The 19,601-nt window shown below is 41.1% G+C and overlaps 1 protein-coding gene across 2 annotated transcripts in view; it reads right to left on the reverse strand.

Annotated features, from left to right (window-relative positions):
* Positions 1-19,601, reverse strand: part of LOC122793168 (centromere protein C-like) — a 546,145-nt gene that overhangs the window by 153,714 nt on the left and 372,830 nt on the right. For both annotated transcript variants that reach the window (XM_044060985.1, XM_044060986.1), the window contains exon 7: positions 18,622-18,717. In XM_044060985.1, the coding sequence (XP_043916920.1) occupies positions 18,622-18,717 (96 nt within the window). The remainder of the gene's footprint in view (positions 1-18,621; positions 18,718-19,601) is intronic.

The following is a 19,601-nucleotide window of genomic DNA, read 5'->3' on the forward strand; positions in this document are numbered from 1 at the left end:
AATATGTCAATAAAGTTTGCATCAGGAATGGTACTGAAGGCCTTGGCCAGGTTCAGGGATGATGTATGTACTGATTAACAGCTATTCCACTGCTTTGGTCACTTTTTCAAAGAAATTAATGTGGTTAAAGAGGAAGGACCTTCCTTTATAGGTTCATAGGTAGGTACTAGGTGATCGGCCCAAGGGCCTAAGTAAGCCTAGTCAACAAGGTTCCCTGGCTTACGCCACCCAAGAAAGTTAATTTTCTGTGCCCCTGTCGAGAAGAGCCACAGAAGTGATCCCCGGGGTGTATTTCCTAATTCCCATCCACTCATCAAGATTTTTCTTGAAGAGTGCTAATGAGGAACTTTGCTTGACATAGATGGGTAGCTTGTTCCAGAGTACAGGAAGTCTCTGGGACAGGAATCTATCCCCCCAGCATGTCCTGTTTATTGTGGTGACAAGATTTAGGTCCCTAGAGCATGTAGCTCGAAGGGATTGGGATTTCTTTAGGTGTAGCATGTCCAACAGCTCTTGGTTTAACACAGATTTATATGTTAGGGAGAGATCTCCTTGGAGTAGGCGATATGCTACAGAGTAAAGCTGGAGTTTTTTGAGACGGTCAGTGTAGGGCATTTGTTTGAGGCCAGTAATCCACTTTGTGAGGTACTTCTATGGCCTTTCCAGCTGCTGCAGATGTCTTGAGAAGTACATTACAAAGGGGGCATTGTACTCTATATAATGGGTCCAATGAGTTCAGAGTAGAGGGGAACAATGACCTCTTTTTTACTGGATGAAAACCCTTTTGTGATGAGGTGTACCACATAGAAGGATTTCCTGACTACTGTGACAATGTGATTATCAAAGGAGAAACTACGGTCCACCTGGGTCCCAAGGTCTCTTATCACACATTCGACATTAAGTAGACTGCCGTTTATGTGGTAGTTCATGGGCATAGAGTTTTTACCAAAGGGGATGACTATGCACTTTTTGGCACTGAGCTTGAGGCCATGCCTCTGGCACCAGGCATCTGTTTCAGTGAGGCCCTTCTGTAGGATGTCCACACCATTTGGGGACTTGACTATGGCTCATAATTTGCAGTCATCTGCGAACTTCGCTAGCCAGAGGCCTTCTGTGTTAGCCTGTACTTCAGAGAAGTAGATACCAAACAGGAGAGGTCCCAGGACTGAACCCTGTACTACTCCACTTGTCACTGGTTTGAAGTCAGATCTGGAGTCTGCAACTTTTACAGTGTGGGTTCTGTCAGTGAGCAAGTTGGCAACCCATCTTGTGATGCAGGGATTTATACCTAGTTTAGTAAGTTTAGCTATAATTCCAGAATGGGGGATGGTGTTGAAAGCCTTGGCAAGGTCAAGATAGGCTGTGTGAACCACCTCACCCTAGTCTACGGCTTTGGTGACTGCCTCAAAGAAGTCAATCAGGTTCAGAAGGCATGATCTGCCTTTCACAAACCCGAACTGGGTGGGGTCCAGAGTTTGGAAGTTACCAATGTCTTTGTTTATGAGTTCCATGATGATACGTTCCATGGCCTTGCAGACCAGGCTCGTCAGGCTAATCGGGCGATAGTTTCCAGGATCAGTGGTGGCTCCCCCTTTGTGGAGTGGGATAACTGTTGCTGTGTGCCATTCAGTGAGCACAAAGCCTGACATGAGACTGTGATTGAACATAGTGCTTAGGTGGGGAGACAGTTAATTCTGAAGTTTGTGTAAAACGCAGCCTGGGATGTTGTACGGTCCCATGGCTGCTGTGTTTTTGGTTTTACAGAGTGCAGCTTTTACCTGCATAGATGTGATTACAGGGACTCTGCATTCTTCTTGTATAGATATGGGCCCTTTAGGGGGTGAGAGGGGGGTAAAGTTAGCACTGAACCTATCTGCCAGGATGTTGGCAATATCAGATGGGTCTGTAATTTTCGTGCCATTGTGCTGTAACTCAAAGCAGATCTGGGTATTGCCATTGAGATTCTTGACATAGCTATAGAATGCTTTGTGGTTGCCCTTTGAATCAGTGGAGATTTTGTTTTCGTAGCTAGCTTTGGAGGATCTTATAAAGGATCTCAGCTTCTTACTGAGGCTGACCAGGGAGCACCTCCACTCATGGGATTTTACTCTCTTTTGCAACAGTTTCTTCCTTCTGTTGTGGAGTTTGTTTATGGCAGGGGACCACCAGATTGGCTTCCTTTTTTTGGAGGATAGTGTCTTGGTTCTGTTTGGGATAGCACGATCCATGCATTTGTGTAAGTGCTTATAGGGTGTATCTGTGTAGGATTCAGCAGTCATAAGTGTATTGTCCATCTGCATGGGTATCATGAAGTTCACCACTTTTGTCTTAAGAAGCATGAAGTTGGCTTTGGAGAAATTTTTTTACCGTGGTTTCCATAATGGTGGGTGGGGGTGGGATGCGGATATCTATGATGATTAGCTTATGGTCGGATCTGACCAACGAGGAGTTGACTTCAGGTGTGGAACACCGGTCACTCATGTTGGTAATGACTAGGGCTAGGATATTGTTGCCCCTGGTGGGGGTGTGGATAAGTTGATCCAGGGCACTGGAATTTATGAATTCCAGAAAGGAGTAGTTTTCCCAGTTAATGGTGGGGTAGTTGAAATCGCCCATTATTAGGTTGTTTGGTTACAGAATACCAAGAAAAGAGGAGTGGGAATCCAGGGGCAGGGGGATCTGCAGCAAGCTACAATTTGGATTGCAGTTTTGCCCAGAGTTAGTTGCACTTGGATAATCTCGGATGCATTACGCTGTGCAACTAGCCTGGAGGTGTGGATATCCTTAATGAATATGGGCACACCTTCACCTTTGGTGTTCTGGTTCAGGTTGGATGGCCAAAAAAGTGTGGTATGAGTTATAGCCTGGTAATGCAGGGGTGCTCTATAGAGCCTTGAACCAGGTCTCAGTCACTGCACAGATATCGATGTTCTCCATTTTAAGGAGTGCCTCGAGTGAGTGCATTTTGAGATTTAGACTTCTAGCATTGGGTAGCATTGCCCTCAGTTTTTGCTTGCCTGTTCCTGTTGCGGTGGTGAATTTGTCATTTGAACCTTGCCTTGTTAAATTGATAAAGACCATGTTAAATTGATAAAGATCCAGGATTAAGAAATTTTCAATGTCTAGATTAATGAGGTCCTAAGATAATATGTCCCATAACTTTATGCACTAGGCTAATGAGGCTAATGGGCCTATAGTTGCCAGAATCTGTGGCTGGGCTACCCCTGTGTACTGTCATTACAATGGCTGTTTTCCAGGATAGAGGAATGTAACCAGTGGATAGTTAAAATTGGCCATATGTGGCACTGACAATCAAGCAAACTGGTAAATTATCAGGGCCCATGGATGAGGTTTTCTTAACTTTTAAAACAGCTGAGAGAACTTGTTCCATAATAAGTAAAGGAGTGGTTCAGATTGGAATAGGTATAACTGTGGATGGGGTAAAGTTTGAACTAAATATATCAGCTAGGTTATTAGCTATTCCCATTGGATCAGAGTGTGCTTTATTATTGCGAACTAGCTCCAAACACTGTTGGGTGTTGGTCTTTAACTTTCTGATACAGTTAAAGATTTGTGGTTATTTTGGTTTAAGTGGCTATTTTAAGTTCATGCACAGCTCTGACCTTCTACTTGTAATGTTTGCACTCTGTAAGTAAGCATACAGAAATGATATTACAGTGTTTTTGATATACTCTTGTAATTTACTATTTAGGAGAATGGCACTTGATTTAATCAAATGGAGAAATCACCATGTTAAACATCACAAAGCAGTAATATCTTGAACACTGCCTCTTGGCACAGGGTCATAGATTAGTACTAGACTAATTGCCCTTGTGGGTCATTTTAAGCATAGCCAATTACCCCATATGAAAATCAAACCCTGCACCTTGTGTCTGTAAGGTAAACACCATTAAGCCAACCTCCCAACCCCAAATATTTGTTCTACATGAGACTGGATTGCTGACAGTAGGATTCCGACTCATGTTCTACTGACACACACACAGACACACACACACACACACACACACACACATTGACTGCAAGGAGATTAGAACCACTACCTAACTAGTTACTTCAGAAATAGTTTTAGCTATTTTTGTTTGTAGTCAGGCACAAGTGTGCTGTAAGGTACAAAATCTGCCTTGATGCAGACTTTTTTAATACATGAGAATGCTCATTATAGAATCTCTGTGATCTACAGTGTTATTCTGCACACATATTTACTTTACAATTTAATAATGGATGGCGTTGCTCAGTGATTCTCTTTTAAATTTGTTGGACTGTACATCTACTGCTATTTCTGACAGCAGAGGAGAATAAGACAGTGTAAAAGAAGGAATCCACAGACTCTGATATAAGGCAAGCCTGGAGGGCTCAGATACAGACATCTGCTGCTTTACCTTATTCTAGGCCGTGCTGAAACAATCAACTCTGAATAACTAACCTCCTGGATGTTCTATGGAACAATCCTCCTTATCTATTCCAGCTGTGTGGTAAAGAAAGCCTCAAGACTGAATGTGTATGGCAGCAAAAGGCTCTGTTAAACTGCTGGTGTCACTACATCATAAGAAATGTGTGAAGGTACAATACAGAAAAAGAAAAATCAGTGAAAAACTCTTCATATATTTGATGACTATCAGAGTACTTGGTCTTGGAAGGTCAGGTGCATATTTTCTTTAGCCAATGAATGAAGAAACGTTTTGCAACAGCAGCAAGGAAGAGATTCATTTAATGAAAGCAGCAGGAAAGAAAAAGGGTCATGATGGTGGGCGCTGTTTTTCAAACCACTTGTGTGGTCACCAGCAAGGTCCGAGAAGAGTGGACTTTTGAAGAGCTTTGGTTACCTTACTCAGGTATGGAGCAGAAGAAGCAGCAAAAATCTCCACTTTTACATCATACCACAGGTGTTGTCTTGATGGAAGACCTCTCTAAATGTTGACATTAAGTGGCACTGTAATTACATTTTCTAAAAAGAATTATGCAATTTTTGTGACTTGCAGTTCTTAAAATACAAATGTTCAAACTTTTTTAATGAGTGTCCCCAGTATCACAGAAATTACTTTATATATTAAATGTGAAGAGGCAAAGTGGTGCACAAGTTAGTGCTGCTGCCTCACAATACTTTGTTCTCTGGAGCAAACTGGACTTTTAGTGTGTGTGTGTGTGTGTGTGGGGGGTTCTGCTAGGGTAACTGGTTTCTTCCCACATTCATAAAGACAAGATGAGAGTTTCAACTAGCAGTCCTCAAAAATGCTCATCCAAGTGTGTTCTGCATGATTTAGGACTGTGGTCTGCAACAGACTGGTATTCCACCCATGAATGGTTCCATGCCTTAAGCCAAATGCTTTATGGGATAGGTTCAAATTCCCTAATGACCATGAATAAGATTAAGTATAAGAAAACAAATTAATGTATTTAATGTATAAATGTGCTAAATGACCACTGCACCACTTAAAATACAACTGGTATTGGCAAAGGCATGTTAAAAGTAAAATCTACAAAAAACAGTCCTTAGTTTGAGTTTCTGGATACTTAGTAGTTGTTCTTCATTTTAAAGTACAGATAGCACAAGGGTAGTCAAGAAATATTCTGGAAAATATACTATAACTGTTAGTCTCCTGTTGCAAAGTTCAGAGTAAATTATCTTTATTTGCATCACTTTCTGCTGCAGCCAATTCATGCCTTCATTTTATGCAAGTTCATCCGAACTGTGATTTGGATATTTTGTTTAGTCAGTCACATTTTATTAAATGGGTTACCTTGCTGGGTAATGCCAATTTACTTTTATAAACAAAAACATCTTTATTGAATTATCAAGTATGACATGCTTTTATATAAAAGAAAATAAACCATCTTGACATATTTTCATTTGCAAACATTATACATCACATGTAATCTTCTGTACAGAAAATTACATAGGTCATTCTGTTCCTGCCTTCCTTAAACTTTTTCCCCCTCCAAAACATTATTCTGCATGTATTGTTTCTACAATTCCCATTTTTATGTAATTTGCTCCTACCCTTTTCTAAAGATCCCACTTACAGTTCTTTTATCTCTGTTACTATATTCACATCTTCTAATATGGTTGGTTTAAACTTTGATTTCCATTTTCTAGTAATTGCTTTTTTGGCAGCCACCAGAATTAAACTCAGTAAGACCTTTATGTCTAGTCAATTCCTATTCTGCATCACAGTTCAAAAAAAATTCTTTAGTTACACCAATTTGCTCACCTAGCATTTCTGGCAGAGTAGTCAGCAGGAATTTTTTTAAGTCTGCCAACTCACTGCATTCTCAAAAATATACTCCCAATTACCTCTTTCTACTCCATCACACCTTCAACATTTGCAACCTACCTGAGGAAAAATTCTTTGTAGTTGGCTCGGGATATAAAAATACCTGTGCAAGCACTTCTAAGCAAAAATCCTAAATCGTTTAGACTTTGTTGCATATTTGGGAGCCATGCATATGTGAGTGATGCCAATTTTGAGCTGAGATTTCAGGAAGAAAAGTCTCCAGGAAGAAGATTTCCTTTGTATACGAAAAAAGCAGTACAATATACAAACATACAAGATACAGTGTTGAAAAATAAATTCATAGGTAACAAAAATGCATTACAGTATCCTTTGGGAAGTAATTTATCCCTGGAAACTATTACATTAACAATACACCCCTGACAGTTGACTCAGTTGTTCAAGATTTGGAAACTTAAGAGAACAGTGACCTAACTTTTGAGCAACATTTGTCCGTTGTTAGGGATATTATCTATATCTAGGGATGTCACTGTCTCCCTTTACTCAGCCCTCATTAAGCCAATCAATGAATATAATGCTTCCTTTAGCATTATTTGTCCAGACACATGTAACAACTGGAACTCCCACAGACATACATTAGTAAAACACCTAAACAACATGTCTTACACAGCCAGACTCAAAGCCCTGTCACTATACTCAGTATCCTACAGACTGCTAAGAGGTGACTTGTGTCTGGCATACAAGGAATCCTCTGACCCAATACTGATGGAATTTACTGCACATCAGCATGTCAAATGGCAACAGAAATACTTGCTCTAGGGATATAAACCTCTACTGCAACATCAACAGTACTATGTTCATCATTCCCACAGCTGCAGTAACTTTTATGCTACATGGATCGACTACCAAAAGCCAATCCAGCCTGGATGGAGGGAGGATATGGATCCAGGAGCCCCTGGAGAATGGCTCTAGGAAAGTTAGCTATGGACCTAGAAACAGAATCCAGTTTGTAATGCTTTGTAAAAGTATGTACAGAGGACTATGCAGCTGCCTCTAGAATGCTTCTAGAATCCACTCCTTTACATTATGCCACCAAAGACGGCAAGACTCTAGTAGAATGTACCTTGATACTGCCTAGAATGGTCTTGCCATGGTGACAATAACGAAAGGTAACAAATGAAGACAGTCACCTGGAAATTATCTGTTTATACACGATACTCCTTTTTTGTCCTCTGATAAGAAATAGATGTTCAGCTTTTCTAAAGGACTTAGTTCTGTCAAGAGACCTATGTGTGTCCAGAGTATGTAGAATATTTTCTCCCCACTTTCAGAATCTGAATAGAAAACTGGGGGACTGATGGCTTGATTCAAAATAGACTATAAAACCACTCTGGGTATAAATGATGGGGTTATGTGCAATGCTACCCTATCTGTGTGGAAGACTAGATAGGGTCATGAAAGCTTGCAACTCAGATGCTCTTCTTGCATATGTTAATGAGTACAGATTCCCAAGTCAAGAACCTTAAACCAGCTTGAAGAGCATATTCAAAACATGACACAATCAGCTTCAACAGCATTAAACTGAGATGCCAAGGAAGAGCAACCTGTTCACGAGGAGGTCTCAATTGTAAAACTTCTTTCAGAAACCATTTTATCCCAGACAAGAGGATCCATGGGTAGACATGCTAAAATGGCTGCAAAATGGATCTTTATAGAGGAATATGAGAGGCCAGGGGAAAGTAACGCAGCCAAATATTTGAGCACCAGAGGTACAAAATCCCTGACGGGCCCCCTTTTTTTTTTGGTTAGGCACTAATTAGAAAATTGCCTCCACTTACCAATATATGATTTTCTATAAGCAGGCTTTCTTGCCTCCTTCAGTACCTGCAGCAAGTCCTCATGAAACAAATGGCTAAAATGTATAAGAACTGAATCACCAAGACAGTCAGTATCAAATTCCCCCTCTCTTATGTGAGTACATCCAGCCTGTGAGAAAGCTTGTGGTAATTGCCCTTGGCCAATTCCATATGAAGAAAGAGCCAATGGTGTCTGAGCAAAAGAAAGTCAACACAATGATCTTTGGGGAATCATTTTAAATTTTCAGAATTTCCTTGGATATCAGTTGAAAGGGAATAAAGCATAAAGGAACATCCACTTCTAGGGGAAAGAAAATACTTTTATTTTCCATGCTTTCTTGCAAGGATCTGGAACAATTTTGTGAGTTGTCTGTTTTGAAAAGAGACAAACAGATCTATTTGAGGTGTTCTCCATAACTGCATTAGCTCCTGGAAGATACCCTCATTCAATTTCCTGTGGAGGTCCATCCTGGTCCTGCTCAGCTTGTCTGTCACTATGTTTTGCTCTGACAGAAAGCAAGATGGGTTTCTGCATGTAGCTTGTGAGATATTTCTACAAGCTACCATGCCAAAACCAGAAGGCTGCAGAAATACTTCATCATAGAGTGTTATGGCTGAAAATCACAATTGCTGCAGCTTAATCCCCCAACACAAAACCAAGCACATCGCGGTGATCCCTAAAGACACCAACCCCATTATATTCTAACAGGGACAGCCGCACTAGAAGAGGTATTTCTGTGATGTACATGATTCCTTGCACTTGGGTACATTACAGTGATAACGCTTCTAACGTAGCTGTCTCTGTTGGAATACAGCCAGGTTGCGGTCTTTAAGGGGCACTGTGATGTGCTTGGTTTCGTGTTGGGGGTTTAAACTGCAGAGATTGTGCTTTTCAGCTGTAATACTTTATGACGAAGCAGTGCTGCAGCCTCTTGGTTTCGTAATTGTAGCTCTCAGGAAAATGTCTTGCAGCTACATGCTGGAACCCAGGCAAGATGCTTGGAAGGTTAAGCAATGCTGAAGAGCTAACTCCCAAGCGATCACAACCAGCTTGCTTACAAGGGGTATGACCTTGCACATCCCTGCTTGTTTATGTATCACATGACTGTGGTATTGTCTGTAATCACCTGTACAGATCCATGAGACCACAGGTGATGGCAAGATTTTAAGGCATGGATCACAGCCAAAATCTCCTTTATGTTGATGTGTTTTAGTCTGTCTGAATAACTCCACAGGCCTTGCACTTTTACCTCCCCAGAAACCTCTCCCCAAGCAAAATCTGAGGAGTCTGTGGTGAGAGACTGGAATAAGGTCTGAAGAGGGAATGGAAGGCCTGGATTCAACCAAATTTGCTATCCCCACCAATGCAGTTTTGATTTTAGAAAGCCTAAAACTGGAATTTGATGTTCCACAGCACGGAAATGCTGGGCCCATGTGTTTTTTATAAACCACTGCATCTTTCTCATATGCATCCTGGCTACAGGCAACAAGAGAATCATGAAAGCTATGAAACCCAACACCCAAAATTATCTTGCAGAAGTCTGTGACTAAGAGGAGAAGCTCAGGAAAGATTCCAAATAGAAATCAACCTTCACTTGTGTTGAAAAGGCCTTTTGAAGAAAAATATCTAGAAGGCAACCATGAAACCTTTAACCTGTGAGACGGGTTAAAAGAAGATTTTGCAATACGTATCAGGAAGTCCAGATAACTCAGAAGAAACAAGTCACATTACAGACTCTTCACATCCAGATAAACACTAAAGATTAGTAGGTCATCTAAATAAGGGGAAAATGTGAATGACAATTAGTCTGCAAAAATAATATGAGTCAAACAAGATATCTTCTGAATACCCGTGAGGCTGTAGAAAATCTAAATGGTAAAGCAAATAAAATACAATTGTGTAACAGCACAGTTGTGTAAAATCAGTCGATGTCCTTCTCTTCAGTGCTGCAGTATTCTTTGCCAAAGGGATTCTCAGCCAAGGGTAGCCTAATGTCTGGAGAGTATACCAAAGCCTTGTGATTTCAAAGACATTGTAGCTTACATGTAAGCTCCCCACTCAAGGCGCAGGGCATGAAGGTGATGTACACACCTCAGAAATGAAAAGCCCCAAGAGGAACAAGAGTCCAAGGAATGAGGAAGAGCACGTGCATCCAAAAGGAGAAAAGAGAACACAGCAGAAGGGGGAGGATGGAGGGAGCAAATACTGCAACAGTGAAAAGGTAAGGTAATATTTTACACAACTGTACTATGTCCTTCCATACCACTGTTGCAGTATTCTTTACCAAAGGGACAATACAAAAGCTCAACAGGAAACTTGGCAGGAGGAAGGTTCAGAAGAACCCTCAAGAAACCCATGCACGACAGCTCTGGCAAAGCCAGCTTTAGCTTTAGAAATAACATACAGTTTGTAATGCTTAGTGAAAGTATGGACAGAGGTCAAAGTAGCAGCCTCAAGGATGGAATTGGTGTCCAAACCTTTGCAAAAGTCACCAGAGGAAGCCACAACCATGGTAGAATGAGCCTTAACATAAGTAGAAAGGCACTTTCCATGAAATAACAAAAAGAAAAGGCCTTAGAGATACGTGAGGATATGGTTTGCTTATAATTAGGGATGAAAGCAAATAAAAAGTTGCTCAGACTTGCAAATGGACTTAGTCTTATCTAAATAATATCTGTGCCATTTGTACAAATCCAAGGTGTGAACAACCTTCTCACTAGCAGATTGCGGAGAAGGACAAAAGGAGAACAAAGTAATAGACTGAGTAAGAGAAAATTTATTAACCACCTTGAGCATAAACAAAGGAGTACTATGAACAGACACCCTGTCCCTATGAAAAAAATAAAAAAGGAGGAACAGCCATAAGAGCCTGGAGTTCAGATACTCTCTTAGCTGAAGTAAGGCCTAAAAGAATAACAGCCTTCCATGTGCAATGTTGTAAGGAAGCTGAAGCCACAAGCTCAAAAGGAGCCTGAGTCAATTTTTCAAGTACAAAATTAAGGTCCCAGGAAAGTGGAACAGGCTTCCCAGGAGGTCTGATATGAAGGATACCATTAAGAAATTCCTTGACCTCAAACGTAGAGGCCAGAGGAGGAGAAGTTAATGGCAGACATGCAGAAATAGCTTAGAGGTGAGCTTTAACAGAAGAATATGCTAATCCAACATGCAGCAAATCACAGAAATAAGTGAAACAGAGGGATATCCACAGAAAGTGGATCCTGGTTACGACCAAGGCACCAAACAGAAAATCTCATTCATTTGGACATACAGGATTTCCAGGTAGTGGGTTTTCTGGCCTCCTACAGAACCCTAAGCACATCCTCAGAAAAAAGGTGTGTAAAACGTATCACAACCCTATCACCCATAATGTTAGTTGAAGAGTGGACAAGTGTGGATGGATCAGAGACCCCTTGTCTTGTGTGAGAAGGTCCACCCTGCAAGGTAACGTGTGGTGATTGCTCCTGGCTAGATGAAGAAAAAAGGGGGAACCAATGCTGTTTAGGCCAAAATGGAGTCACCAACAAGATTTTAGGGGAGTCCGGCTCTATCTTGAGCAAGACCCTTGGAATCTGAGGAAAGAGAGGGAAGGCACAGAGAAACATCCCCTTCCAAGAAAATGATAGGGTGTCCACCTTTCAACCTAGAGGACTTTAGACTTTGGTGCAAAAAAGAGAGGAAGTTGCCTGTTCAAAGAGGAGCTATTTGTTTCCACCTTGGACATAATAGCAAGGTTAGTATGAAGAGACACCCTGTCTCTACAGAAAACTAAGAAAGGAGGAACAGCCATGAGAGCCTGAAGTTCAGAAACAGTCTTGGCTGAAGTGACAGCCAAAAGAACAATCTTCCAAGTACAATGTTGTAAGGAAGTTGAAGCAGCAGGCTCAAAAGGAGCCCAAGTCAATTTTTCAAGAACAAAACTGAGGTCTGAGGAAGGGGTAAGTGAAATAGGCTCCATGGGAGGCCTGTTATGAAGGATGCCTTTAAAAAATTGCTTTACCTTATATCTAGATGCCAGAGGAGTCAAGCAGAGATGAACAGAAATTGCTGACAGGTGAACTTTAACTGAAGAATATACCAACCCAGCATGTAGCACGTCATATAAACAGGACAAAACTAGAGGAACTTCCACAGATAGGATCCTAATAGTGAGCGAGGTATCAAACAAAAAATCTTTTCCATTTGGAAAAATACAATTTCCTGGTAATGGGCCTCCTGCAGGACGTGAAGCACCATCCTCAGAAAAGAGTTGCCTAAAAGGGAGCAAAACACTATCACCCACAGCGTCAGCTGAAGAGTGGATAAGTGAGGATTTGTAAGAGATCCCTTGTTTTGTCTGAGCACGTCCACCTGGTGAGGTAACTTGTGGTGATCATCCCTGGCCAAGTGAGACACAGGGGGGAACCACTGCTGTCTGGGTCAATAGGGAGTCACTAGCAAGATTTTGGTAGAGTCCTGCCTGATCTTGATCAAGACTTGAGGAAAAGCATACAGAAACGTATCTTTACAAGGAGAAGACATGGCGTCCACTTTCCATGCCAGAAGACAGGGGACTATGGAACAGAACATCTGAAATTGTCTGTTCAGAGGGGAGGCAAAAAAAAACTACCAGAGGAATACCTCACCAATGGACAATGTTCAGGAACACATCTCCGTGAAGCATCCATTGTTGAGCTTGTGTGCTGGACCTGCTCAAAAAGTCCGCCACTAAGTTGTGCTCTGAGTGAATATAAACAGCATGAAGAATCACTCAATACTGGACAGCTAAATCCAAGACCTGAAGAGCTATTCTGCAAAGAAGGTAGGACCTTGTCCCCTCCCCTCCCCCTTGCTTGCTGACATATCACATCACTGTGGTATTGTGTGTGAAAATTTTGAGGGGCCCAGGATGAAACACAGAATGAAAAGCTTGAAGAGCTAGAAAACAGAGCCCTCATTTCTTTTACACCGATGTGGTCTGACCTCTGATGAAGAGGCCAGTGACCCGGAGAGAGCTGAAGGAGGCCCCCTATCCCTGTATGAGGAATCTGTAAAGTGCTCGAGTCAAAAATGGAGCTTGAAATGAAGGCCTCAGGTTTACAGAAAGTTGAAGACTCCACCACTGAAGCTCGAGCTAGGGACACGGAAGAAAGGGGACTGGGAAGTTCAGAGGGTAACAGTGTTGGAGCAACACTGACTTGAGGCACCAATGTAACCTTCTCATGTGGAGCCTGGCTAGAGAAAGCATGGGAATGGTGGAAGCCATAAACCCAAGAACCGTGAGAAAGTCCCTGTCTGTGACTGAAGGCAGAGGAAGAAGACATTGAAAAAAAGCAGTAATAAGAGACAGGGCCTTGGGGGCAGGCAAATATGCCAGCATGGTGATGGTCTGGAGCCTGCAAACAAGGAAAACATGATCCTGAGAAGGGGGTCAGAGATGATTTTTGACAGTTTACGGTGAACCTCAGTCTCTGCTACATGGAAATAATAAACTGGAGATCCTGAAACAGAGAATCAGAGGAAGAAGCTTTAATGATCAGAGGGTCTATATTATATCATCGAACGCTTAAAAAAAGCGAACGCTGATTGATCGACCTAATTTAAGTGAAAGCTTACAATCTCGAACTGGTCAGATCAGCGATTTTTTTCCCAGGGAAAAAAATCGCTGATCCAAAACACATACACACAACACAAGCACACCAAACAAACAGAAATCCACACACATACACCTAAAATCTGATACCTAACCCTACACTAAATTATGCACACACCACTAACTACCCACTTACCTTAACCCAAACCCTTAGGTCCGTCACTATCGCACACTCACCTCACCCGCTCCCTAACCCTAACTCACTTAAATCCGCCCTAACCCTCATGTCCACTCAATCGCACACACACCTAACCCGAGCCCTAACCCTAACTCACCTAAATCACCCTAACACTCACATCCACACAATCGCACACTTTCCTGAATCCAACCGGTAACTTTTCACCATAACACTGAAAATACCGAAGCAACAGAAACAGACAACTGAATTCTTTCCCTAGGAAAAAATTTGAGTTTATGCTGCTTCGATATTTTGCAGTTTCGCGAAAATAAGTTTGATCAATCAGTGTTCGCTTTTTTAAGCATTCGAGGATATATAGACCCTGATCAGATCATGCAGATATGGAAAGATCTCAACTCCTCTCATCCTGCAAAAGGCAATGACAAAAGTGACGCATTTGGTGAATACCCTTGGAGCAGTAGAGAGACCAAAGGGCAAAGCAGATAACTGAAAATGCCAGGAAGAAACAGAGAAACTTAAAAATTCCCTGCAAAGGGGATGGATGGGGATATGAAAGCAGGCATCCTTGAGATCCAGAGAGACCAGAAAGGTCTGAGGTAGAAGAAAGGGAAATAAAGACATCCGAAAGGAAGAAATCTTGAGAAAGGCATTGAACTGGTAAAGGTCCAGAACTGGTCTCAAACTGCTCTCCTTACTGAAAATCAAAATTATTCTGGAATAAAAACCCTTCCCTACCTGGGCACACAGCACACTGTGAATTATGCCCTTGAATAAAAGAGAATGGATTATCACTGGGGAATGAGGAAGGTGTTCCCAAGAAGGTTAAGGAATGCCCAAAAAAGGAGGAAGGGATTTCCAAACCACATGTCCCTGATGGATAATGGACAGAATCCAGGAGTCTCTTGTAATCTTCAAAAATTTGGAGGAGAAATTCTTCTGAAACTTAGGAATAGGAGAAACAAAAATATGTTTCAACTCCTGTAAGGCTTTACCCTTATCCTGGAGGGACTTAAAAAGTTTAGCAGCAGCAGCACCACCACCTCCACCAAAAAGATTTTTATTATCCAAAGGAGCATCCAATATTTTGGCTTTAATGTCATCAGGCAAAGCCTGAAGTTGAAGCCAAGAGTAATGCCTCATAACAGAACCAAGTGCAGCAGCCCTGGAGGATGTATCAGCTGCACCATAGCTGCATTCAATAAAGTGGCAGGTAGCTTGAGAGGTAGAACCCAAAAGAGAAAGGGCAGAAGTCTTCCCCTTAGTGTCAGAACAGTCGGAAACCACTTGAGAAACATGAGAAAGGAAGGCCAAAATATACCTGGTCATATTGTCTGGTAGTTAATGCCCCAAAAAGTGGCAGGAGTATAAACCTTTTTGCCCAGCCTCTTCATGGCCCTACTATCATTATCTAAAGGAAACAGCTTGGAGTTCTTGTCAAAAGAGAAAGACACTGCAGAAGGATAAGGAGAAGGGCATCTATGAAAATACTTACATTTTTCAGGCACCTTGTAAAATCTATCAGGTTTCTCAGCAACAGGGGGCTGAGAATCAGGGGCAACAGAAGCTGTGTAAAAGGTATCTAGGAGGGCAGCCAGAACTGGGGAAACAGCAGAAGGCTTAGGAGACTCTACCTGGAGGAGCTCATAATACCTTTTCTGAATATCAGAGACTCCAGATCAATCCATCTTAAAGAATTCCATCATATGGGTAACATTATCTTCAAAGGAGAATTATTCTAAAGGGGAATCTGGACTAATAGAATCCTTTTCCTCTGAACTATAGTCCAAGGGAGAAGGGATTTGAGAAAAGTAAGCCAGGGACTCTTCCCCAGAATCCAGATCTTCATCTGAGGACTCCAGTTCTCAGGGTCTTTTAGGAGGAGTGGAAGACCGGGGAAGGGCAGACACAGACAGCCCTTGATAAGGCTTTAAAGCCAACAAATCAAGTCATTAAACAACCCCAGAGTAAAATCCTGCCACTCACTTGCACAAACCTCCTCAACATAGTACCAGTGGTTGCAGCCCTGGATGAATTATTTACAAAATCAGAAACACACTGTAAAAAATAGGTAGTGACTTGTGAAATAGAAGAAACTAAATCGTTCAAAGCAGATCTTTCCTCAAAAGAAGAAAATGCAGATAGATCATTTCACCTGCTTTCACAATTATTCAGAATGAACTTTAACATATGAGCCTGACAATTCAAAACTCTGAAAATCAAAGCTGCATAAGAATGCACTTTTCTCCCATGCTTATCAATCATTTCACTATTTGTGTCTAAATGGGAAGGGTTGGAATTAACCGAATGTTTAGCAGTACCTGGATTAACTACAGCTATAGCTGCTGGGTCAGGTCTGAGATCAGTACATAAAAACTTGACAGACTGAGGAATTTTATACACTCTATCTGCGTTCTTATGAGCAGCAGGCTGACTATCAGGGAAGCTACAAACAGTAACAAACACCTCTTCCAATGGTGACAGCACTTGGGGGGGGGGGGTGAAGATTCTGGAAATTCCATTTCTAATAACTCATACTATTTCCTGAGGGGCTGAGAAACCTCAGTGTTCTCCCACTGAAAACACTGGCACATTGAAATAGTCTCAGAGAAACAGAATCTCTCACAAGCAGATTCAGATACCACTCTATCCTATGTCACTATTGGAAATCTGAGGAGAAAACCCTGCATCTGTCCCTTTATCTTTCTGTCTAGATTCAGAATCTTGAATCTCTTCAATAAAAGAAGAATCCCCTTTTCATTTGTCAGAAACCATTTTATAAAAAAAAAAAAATCAATTGTCTAAAGAAAACCCTGAGCCAGATCTAATAAACTATTCCTATCCACAGGGACGAGCAGGAGTAGACAAATTGTTAGGTTTTCTGTTTTTTTTTTTTGACAGGAAAATTGTGGCAAGATGGTTTATTAATGGCAACAGCAGTTTTCCAAGTGATGGAACACAACATTCTGACTAAACAGGCACATTTTTCCTGCACCCTGTCTCAAGACTGACATGAGAGTGCTACTGAGGGGACCCCAACATTCTTACAGAACATGGCTAACTAGACCTGACCTAGGTTCATACTGACTGTAGGTGCTACACCAGAGGGAACCGGAGAAAAAGATAAGTGGTCTGAGGAACCAAATTTGGCCACAGCAGACCTACCCATCTACAGCTGAGGCAAATTGCTAGTACGTTGTGGTAGCAAAGGTTGTTTGTTTAACTTGTTATTTTTGGGGCTGGAAGAAGGACCGACTATAGTACTGGAAGTTTGTTCCATGGTCAAGCCGAAAATGGTGTCTCTTTACCATGTGAATCTAAGCAGCATAAGCAAGTAAAATGTCAAAGTCCCCAAAAGTCACTTTTTCCAATAAAAACACAGTAAATGCATTTTAACACACTTTCCTGGCCCCAACAAATAAAACAAACACCAGTTCTCTACGGAAAAAGTAGATTTAGAATACTTTTAACAACGTTTAAACTGACAGAAAAAAATGTGCTCTCATTTAAAAGCATGGCTAAGTCTCATGGCAGTCCGGTAAATACAAACTTCAAGTCAAAAACAAGTTTCCTAACTACGAAAGTAAAGATTAACAATAAAAATTACATGTGAAAATTTTTCTCCAAAAATAACTTATCTGCCCAGTCATGGAACAGTACAATCCAACTGTCGATCCTCAAAAGCTCAGACAGGAGTGCTCTCTTCAATGGCATGAAAATTCTGAAGGGCTTGCTGCCCAAAACATGACTTCTTCCACAACTCAGCTCAAGTAGTCTAATGGCTTGGTTATGTAGCAGGTGCCCTGAAGCTTTGGAAGATGGGCAGCTGTTATAGCCTTAGCAGGATATATCCCATACAGCTTAGGGTACTACTACAGGGGTGATCAAAATGTTGAATATCTTCTAATACAGATAAAACAACAGAGTTTTTTTTAAAGGGGGTAACAGCATTTCTAGTCAGAAAATTAAATTAAATCCATGCTTCTTAAAAGGGCAACAACTTCTGTGTGGAAGAATTTCTCAGTCAGGACTTATCTGTCAGAAATGAAGCTCTTAGACAATTGATGCTCCTGTGAAAACAGAAAGATGCTTCTTTCTTGAGATCATAAGAAAGTCCTGAAAAAAAATCTTCCCTCTGACTGCTGATTTCCCCCCATGAGGCTGGCCAATCAACAGTCACAGTGAATGTGTGTGAGCAGCCAGAACTTTGTGAAGCTGGCCTCTTGTTGTTTCCTAGGCAGGGAGACACTCTATATAGTCTAAAGGTTACTGTAGCAGTAGGAATGATGAACATCCTCTGATACTAACATCTATTCAGCCCCACCACAAGGTTCTAAATGACCACATCAGACTGTTAGTCTCCATGCTGGTGGTAAACTAAACAAAACAAATCACATAATGCATTTTTCCATGGTGACAAAGTCCCCCCCCACCTCCAAAAACACTTCCTTACCTACCTAAAGTCAAATCTAAGACTGCCCTGCAAGTAAAATGAAAACCTCCTGGGTTTTGTTGATTTTCTTTCTTCCTTTAGCATGTAACATGAACACAAATTGGCAATCTTAATTGCTCAATCAGTGGTTTACTTCTAAATCTGCTTGCAGTTCTTCCTTTCTGATGCATTACATTCTGCAAAGTGTAATCTGGGCAAAACCAGAACAAAAAACTTGCTTTTGTAACAAAAAAAAAAGTAATGCGCTGCATAAAGAGAAACGATACATGAAGCATCAACAGTGAGATTAAATTACCCATTCTGATTTCATTTCCATGCTCGTCCAATACAACTGAATACATCTGTGGTTCTGTCTCTGGAACTCTCAGTACTTTGTTGACACAGTTGCCTTCTGTAGCATTCAACAAAAATATATAGTCAGAATACACATATTAAATTAGTAACTGCTTAAGCCTCTAGCCAGTCAATCAAACACTTCATCTAAGTAAACATAATACATTGAGAGTTTTGCTAACTTCTTCTCAGTATATGTAATGATTATTGTGCAAGCCTGTAATCTGAAAACACAAAGTGGTATTCTTTTACAAATGCATAATGTATAACTATGCGCAAGCCAACTATTTTAAAATGTTTTAGTCCAGCAACTGTAAAAAGAGATGTGTGGCAAAACACAATGAAGAACCAAAGAAGTGCTTATTACCAACAGCATATTTTCTAGTGGATCACACTTATTAGGTCACATATGAACTTTCAACATCTTTCAAAAGTCATGTTTTGCCATTAGCTCCCATTAAAAGCATTTCTTTATAACAAAACTGTACCGGCTGATCAATCTCACTGTCAAAATCATAGGAGCTAAGAACTAGTGAGTGGTACCCACTTTGTTATCAATTCTTTAATGCAAAATGAAGAAAAAAATGTGACTGCATAAAGTAAAACAAGTAGTATGCCAGAATAATTCGGCTAGTATGGAGGAGGCTTTCTCTGGCCAGGTGACAGTGAACTGATACATGAAGAAAAGCAGACTTAAAAAGAACAGATACATTCAGGAATCTACTAATACAATGCTTCTGTAACTTGCATCTTATTCAGGTTTCTCTCAAACGACCACATGTACTGAATGAGTTCCAAACAGTGGCAACAATCTGCTGCTCAAAATAAATAAATAAAAGAAAGCTGGTCAACATAAAAACACAAACCTATGGTGCTCCTATGGTGCAGGACTGGTAAACATCATAAAGGAAAACTTCTCTAGTTTAGACATTTCTTCCTTTT

The sequence above is a fragment of the Protopterus annectens genome, chromosome 2.part0 (genome assembly GCF_019279795.1).
Source record: "Protopterus annectens isolate FY-2018-M chromosome 2.part0, PAN1.0, whole genome shotgun sequence".
Classification (NCBI taxonomy): domain Eukaryota; kingdom Metazoa; phylum Chordata; order Ceratodontiformes; family Protopteridae; genus Protopterus; species Protopterus annectens.